Source organism: Bidens hawaiensis, unplaced genomic scaffold (genome assembly GCF_021521415.1).
Source record: "Bidens hawaiensis isolate Kalapana, Puna unplaced genomic scaffold, B.hawaiensis_p1.1 tig00013347_1, whole genome shotgun sequence".
Classification (NCBI taxonomy): Eukaryota; Viridiplantae; Streptophyta; class Magnoliopsida; order Asterales; family Asteraceae; genus Bidens; species Bidens hawaiensis.
Window position 1 is genome coordinate 354,766 of NW_027492132.1, and position 7,454 is coordinate 362,219.

Here is a 7,454-nt window from a genome sequence, read left to right on the forward strand (position 1 = left end):
CGAGCTTTTTATTAGCCGATCTGAAAGTAGTTAGCCAGAGCCTCATTAAAAAAAAGAGAAATTAGGCGTTGGTAGCGCGTGAGCATTAGCGGATGTTAAAAATTTAACCAAAATGGTTGAATTAGTGACAAAAGTGAGAGATGTATGTATCTAATGGTTAATCTACTACCCACCTCAACCACCCCTCATCACCAACCCTCCAGTCTATAAATAACCCATTTCTCAGCCTCTCCAATTCGTGTCAACCCAACCCAACCCAACTAAACTAAACCAACTCTTCTCTCCTTTCCTTTAACCGGAAGGAAGACGAATACAACCGGTTCTCCGTTTAATTCGTAACCTCCATTTCTACTAACCTTTATCAGGTACGCCCGGTCACTCGTTTATTATTTAATACTCACTTCATTTGGACTGACTGCTATCCCTTTGCTAATTAATTTGGACTCATTTTGTTTCGTATATCTATACATTAATAATAATAATCTCAATCCTTTTCAACAGTTTTAAGTAATTAAATTAGATCTGCAATTATGCATTGGATTTGAATCTCGTATATTTAAATATGTTTATAGCAATGTAGCACCTAGGTTTTTTTATCATGCTTGTGAAAATTGTGGCATTGGTAGGAATTAAGCGGTTCGATTAATAAGGGTCACAGGATCTGTAGATTTATTATTGTGCCTTTTTGTCTGTATGTGGATTGTGACTTTGTTAGTTGTAATGGATGGTAATAAGATAAGATCTGGTGGTCTAGGGTTTTACAAACTACTGATCTATAACTGGATCTGGTGTTCATCAAATGATTCTGTTAAGGTCACTCACATTTCGCTTTGCTGCAAATCGAACAACTTGCTATCTGCTTCGGTTTACTAAAGTGCGTTTATATATTAGGTGTGATATATATGATGATAAGTGATAACTTCATTTTTAATATACAGTGGATGATAGATCTAAGTGGCTCCTTATATATTTTTCTATATGAATAGAATGAACATAGATATCAATCGGTTAAAGTGAAAATTTTGCTGCTTGACTGATACTTTGTTTCTGGTAGTTAATATAAACTCATAAGTAGAGGTTTTTACAATGATCATGATAACTGCAACAAGAGTAACATTTGATGAAGTCTAAACAGTTTCTGAACTAGCGTCTTTAGATGTAGAATGATAAAAAAAACCAAACTTTTTCTGTTTTAAGATTCACATTTATGCATTGATCGGTTTGCTGTATTCGTATTAAATTGTTGACTTGTGGTGGAACAGGCCAATGGCATCTCACATTGTTGGTTATCCCCGTATGGGCCCCAAGAGAGAGCTGAAATTTGCTCTTGAATCTTTCTGGGATGGCAAGAGCAGTGCTGAGGATTTGCAGAAGGTGGCTGCTGATCTCAGATCATCCATCTGGAAACAGATGTCTGATGCTGGCATCAAGTACATCCCGAGCAACACCTTCTCATACTACGATCAAGTTCTCGACACCACCGCCATGCTTGGTGCTGTTCCTTCAAGATACAACTGGAATGGTGGTGAGATCGGTTTCGACACTTATTTCTCCATGGCCAGAGGAAACGCCTCTGTTCCCGCTATGGAAATGACCAAGTGGTTTGACACCAACTAGTAAGTTACACACCGAGGTTTTTGAATCTTGTTCATTTACATTTTACACCGTGGTTTGATTGTAACACTGATGCCTTTGATGAACAGCCATTTCATTGTCCCAGAGTTGGGCCCTGATGTCAAATTCTCTTATGCTTCTCACAAGGCTGTGACCGAATACAAGGAAGCCAAGGCTGTAAGTGTTTTTGATATGTTCGTTTAGGATTTTTATCAAAGGGATTTAGAAATATCATTGTTAATCTGTTAGTTAATTCTTTATTATGCAGCTTGGAGTAGATACTGTTCCGGTCTTTGTTGGCCCTGTCAGCTACTTATTGCTATCAAAACCTGCAAAGGGTGTTGAGAAGACCTTTGATCTTCTATCCCTTCTTGATAAAATCCTACCGATCTACAAGTATGCGTCTTTATTGATCATTTTTGTTGTTCTCTTTATGTTAAGCTGGAATATAGTTTTCATTAAAATTTCAATAACTTTTGCAGGGAAGTAATTGCTGAGTTGAAGGCAGCAGGTGCTACCTGGATCCAATTTGATGAGGCTACCCTTGTGAAGGATCTTGAGGGCTACCAGTTGGAAGCTTTCACCAAGGCTTACTCTCAACTAGAATCAGCTTGCTCTGGTCTTAATGTTCTTGTTGCAACCTACTTTGCTGATGTTCCAGCTGCAGCATTCAAAACCCTAACTTCTTTGCCTGGAGTTACTGGTTTCACTTTTGATTTGGTCCGTGGTGAAAAGACTCTTGATTTGATCAAGAGCAGCTTCCCATCAGGCAAATACCTATTTGCTGGAGTTGTTGATGGAAGGAACATTTGGGCTAATGATCTTGCTGGATCCCTTGCTGTCCTTGAGTCACTCGAGGCTGTTGTGGGTAAAGACAAGCTTGTTGTTTCAACATCTTGCTCACTCCTACACACTGCTGTTGATCTTGTGAATGAAACCAAGTTGGATGATGAAATCAAATCTTGGCTTGCATTTGCTGCCCAAAAGGTTGTTGAAGTCAATGCATTAGCTAAAGCTCTTGCTGGTCACAAAGATGAGGTATTTATTGACTCCTTTTTGTTAAATCAATTATTCAATACATACACAGTCAAGTGACAGTTTTTGTGTTTTTATTTCAGGCATACTTCTCGGCTAATGCTGCTGCTCAGGCTTCAAGAAAATCCTCCCCAAGAGTGACAAATGAAGCCGTCCAGAAGGCTGTAAGTGATCGTTGATAAATGGGAATTCACATAGTTTCATTATGATATAATAAGTTCATGCTCAGTTGCTCACTTGTTTTTATATCTCAGGCTGCTGCTTTGAGGGGTTCAGACCACCGTCGTGCCACCAATGTTAGTGCCAGGTTGGATGCCCAACAAAAGAAACTAAACCTTCCTATTCTCCCAACCACCACCATTGGTTCATTCCCTCAGACCATCGAGCTCAGGAGAGTTCGTCGTGAGTACAAGGCTAAGAAGTGAGTATTAATTACACCAGTTGATGATGATGCCCTAACAATAATCTTCAAATAACTTTTCTCACACTAAACCTTGTTTTTATAGGATTTCCGAGGAAGAGTATGTTAAAGCCATCAAAGAGGAGATTTACAAGGTCGTCCAACTCCAGGAAGAACTCGATATTGATGTCCTCGTCCACGGAGAGCCAGAGGTATATTTACATAATTTATATTGCAATGGTATTTATAAATGGTTGAAATATATCTTCTAAAATGAATATAATATTACAGAGAAATGACATGGTTGAGTACTTTGGTGAGCAATTGTCTGGTTTTGCCTTCACTGCCAATGGATGGGTGCAATCATACGGGTCCAGATGTGTCAAGCCACCAATCATCTACGGTGATGTCAGCCGACCCAAGGCCATGACCGTCTTCTGGTCCTCAATGGCTCAGGAGATGACCAAACGGCCCATGAAGGGTATGCTTACCGGTCCAGTCACCATCCTCAACTGGTCCTTCGTCCGTAATGACCAGCCCAGGTATAATCATAATATCATATCACAAAACCAAAAACCATTAAAATCATTCCACATCGAAATATGTTAAATTTAATATTCTTGTTTGCTTTCAGATTTGAAACTTGCTACCAGATTGCTTTGGCTATTAAAGACGAAGTTGAGGATCTTGAAAAGGCTGGAATCACAGTGATCCAAATTGACGAGGCGGCTTTGAGAGAAGGATTGCCACTTAGGAAAGCTGAACATGCATTCTACTTGGACTGGGCTGTCCACTCCTTCAGAATCACCAATGTAGGCGTTGCTGACACCACCCAAATCCACACCCACATGTGCTACTCCAACTTCAACGACATCATCCACTCCATCATCGACATGGATGCTGATGTCATCACCATCGAGAACTCACGGTCTGACGAGAAGCTACTGTCAGTGTTCCGTGAGGGTGTCAAGTACGGTGCAGGAATTGGGCCCGGTGTGTATGACATTCACTCTCCAAGAATACCATCCACGGAGGAGATTCATGACAGGATTAACAAGATGCTTGCAGTCTTGGAGACCAACATTTTGTGGGTGAACCCTGACTGTGGGCTCAAGACCCGTAAGTACGGTGAGGTTAAGCCCGCACTGCTGAACATGGTTGCAGCCGCCAAGAAGCTTCGTGCTGAGCTGGCTAAGTGAGGATGATTCTTGAAGACGGGTTGAGTTTATTTACATTGATTGATATTCAATAACTGTGGTTGATTGAAATCGAATGATGATATGGTCTAGGTGTTGTGTTTTTTGGAGTTTGTTGTTCTCCTGTTATGTCATTGTTATTATGTTCTTTTAGAAATTTAATGGAATTATAAAAAATATATATTTCCTTTCATTATCCATTGCTGTTCATTTAAAATCTTTTCTTTCTTCAAAATTCTAACAATCTAACCGAGTGGAGGAAATTTTTTAAATCGGGTAATACCAAGCCAAGCATGAGCTTGAGGTTCTCATGAACAACGCTAGTATGTTGTATGATATATTGATATATGTCCAGAGCAACAATAACTCGTTTATGTTTAAAGTAGAGAGTGTGTTCGCCAGGAAAAGAAAAAAAAAACTCTTAACCAATTACAACTTTCTAAACTAACCATTTTAAGAATCATGTTAACACATTCAATTTTAGTGTAACTTAACCTAAAACACAATATGTTTATTAAACAATTTTCATTGTTCTAAAAGCCTAATTACTTTTGTAAATTTAGAAGTAGAGTAACATTATAAAGTATAATTGTGTAAAAATAAAAATATACTATGTAAATACTTTATAATTGTGTAAAAATATAAATATACTATGTAAATTGAACAACAAAAGGTCAGTAATATTCATATACGTTCATAATTTACTGTTGTAAATTATAAGGGTATGAAATAATGATATGATTTAGAGCATCAAAGATAAACAAAGTTAGGATTTGCTTATTAAGTTAATAAGGCATAAAGAGGAACAACACAAATCAAAGGGTGTTTTTATAACTTAAACAAACCAACAAGGTGTATATTGAAATAAACTACTATCCTAGTCAAAAGTCAATGTATTGCCAGATGTAAATGATGTGGAAAGGAGAGAGATGGGATGGTTTAAAATTTTAATATTTTATAGAAATTCTAAACAAATTCCTTGAATTAACTTTAATACTTTATTCCATCTCATATAATCTTTTTATATTGTTTATAAAACTTCATTTACTACTACTAGAGGCCAAGACTTTTTAAACATATGATGACATAGGGAGGTGGTATTGGTCCTATTGGACATATTTTGTGTGTTTGATTTGTAACTTGTATAAGATACCGCAAATTAATAATTTAAAAAAGATAAAGAGGCTAGACATATTATCATTTTAATTAAGAAACTATTTTTGTGACGATTTTACAGTTAGTAATTATCGTTTAGATACATATGAACCAAAGTTATATATGAACATATGATTAATGATTTATATGTGTAATTTAATCCGGATACTTAAATGAATACAATAAGCATAAATAATACGTTAAGTAATTACATAAAAAATCATCATTCATATTCGTATTTGTATTACTATATCACTTTTTATCATCAAAATTGTTACATAACATACGACATCAATAACACTTCACATAATCATGTGGTTTCTCCATGTGATTGTTCTTCCTCTAGCACTCTATACCATTTTATTAATATTAAATAATGTCTACCAAGTGATTTTGTTATTTATTTTCGTCCAAATATATAAATAATATGTACCTCATCCGGTCAATTTTGGCGTCACATTATCTTAAGTTATTGCCACTTTATTGTATGTTATGTGACGTAAGTATTTATTAAGTATTAGAAAAAATACATGCCACGAGGTTAACACTTAGCAGTCAAGTGTCAAACCTTCTTTACTTGTATAACGTATTTACATGCATTTTGGCTTTTGCTCTTGGAAAGCAATAGTGGCATTTAGTCATTTAGATACTCTCATTACACCAACAATTTAAATAGACCGAATAAACTTTTGTATTAGGGTATTCTCCAAACTCCGTTGTTTATGTTTATGGACAAGTGACCGAACGAAGTTTATAATGGTCAAAACTGAACTGAAAACCAAATTTGAAATTAGCTCGGTTTAAGCTTTAAGCCGAAAAATCCAAACTCTAATACGATTAACAATTTACGATATCAAAAACAACTATAGCGTCATAATGGGTAACGGGTTAAAATCAAACTAGGAAAATTCATAGTCTAAATTGACTAGAGATGTATTATTGTAATTGACTAATGTTATGGGTTGTACAAGCAAGCCAGCATAGACGAATTCAGTTTCTTCGGTTTAACACAAATCAAATTTCTTAAAATTGATATGTAATTCGGTTCAGTTTTGAATGGTTTTGGATGTTTGATTGGTTATTAACACCTCTAATGAGACTGTTACATAACCGTATACTATACTCTATTTAAAACTCTCATGTATGCCAAAACTCTCATCTATTCTTGTTGTAGTAAAGACGTGTCCGTAGTCGTATTAATCTATTCTTGTAGTTTATTAAGATTTCTTTTTATTTTATTATAACTATAATTGTTATAAATTAGTTTTAATTTATTTCAATCAGATATTACTTCACTTCTGACTGGTAATATGTGGTCTAGATGAATTCACATTGTAATCAATATTTTGCTTGCTAAACCAATTTCGGTCCCACAAGACATCTATAGAGACATGAATCATAAATGACAAACCATATTTCAAGAAGTCCTGCTAAGCACACATCACTCACAAACACACAATCATCAAAATTGTGAATAATGTTTTGAAGACTAGTGGACACACTAAACCCACAAATCATGTTTCTTTTATAAAGAATGAAAAATGATAAGAAGAATAGTTAACATGATTTTCAAATCCTAAAATTATTGTATTTGTAATAACAATTACCAACAAGAGGTGTAATGAACGGTGAGCGGCATTCATCTAAGTATGTTTGCGAACACATGCTATGTTTGATGCTCGTGATTATTTATGTAGAGATGAGTATATGTATAGTATAAGATCAGAAACATCTTTATGAACCACTTTTATGATTTTTATTTTCTCTATATAGTGATAAAACGTAGTCCTCTATAAAAGGTATATAAGTGTTAGCGAGATCAGATCAATAACATATGTTTTTTCATTATAATTAGTTTAATGTAACAAAACATATATTATAAGATCTAATTGCTTGTTGTGTTTGAACGCTTTGGTTTGCTGGCTAATCCTAAGCCTTAGTGGGATAACCGACATGTACATGTCTAATTGTGCTTACACGACAAAAACATTGTTGGCCCAATGAGTCCAAGGCAAAGTCAAAACCAACAAACCCTTATCATAAGCTGGACGAAT

The 7,454-nt window shown here is 35.5% G+C and overlaps 1 protein-coding gene across 1 annotated transcript; it reads left to right on the forward strand.

Moving 5' to 3' along the window:
* The first annotated feature begins 255 nt into the window (after positions 1-255).
* Positions 256-4,447, forward strand: LOC143543903 (5-methyltetrahydropteroyltriglutamate--homocysteine methyltransferase-like). The gene is made up of 10 exons (XM_077036120.1): positions 256-365; positions 1,263-1,616; positions 1,704-1,791; positions 1,883-2,010; positions 2,097-2,652; positions 2,733-2,813; positions 2,904-3,070; positions 3,156-3,261; positions 3,341-3,591; positions 3,684-4,447. The coding sequence occupies exons 2-10, from the start codon at positions 1,267-1,269 to the stop codon at positions 4,246-4,248; spliced, it is 2,292 nt and encodes a 763-aa protein (XP_076892235.1). The 5' UTR covers positions 256-365; positions 1,263-1,266; the 3' UTR covers positions 4,249-4,447.
* The last annotated feature ends 3,007 nt before the right edge of the window (positions 4,448-7,454 follow it).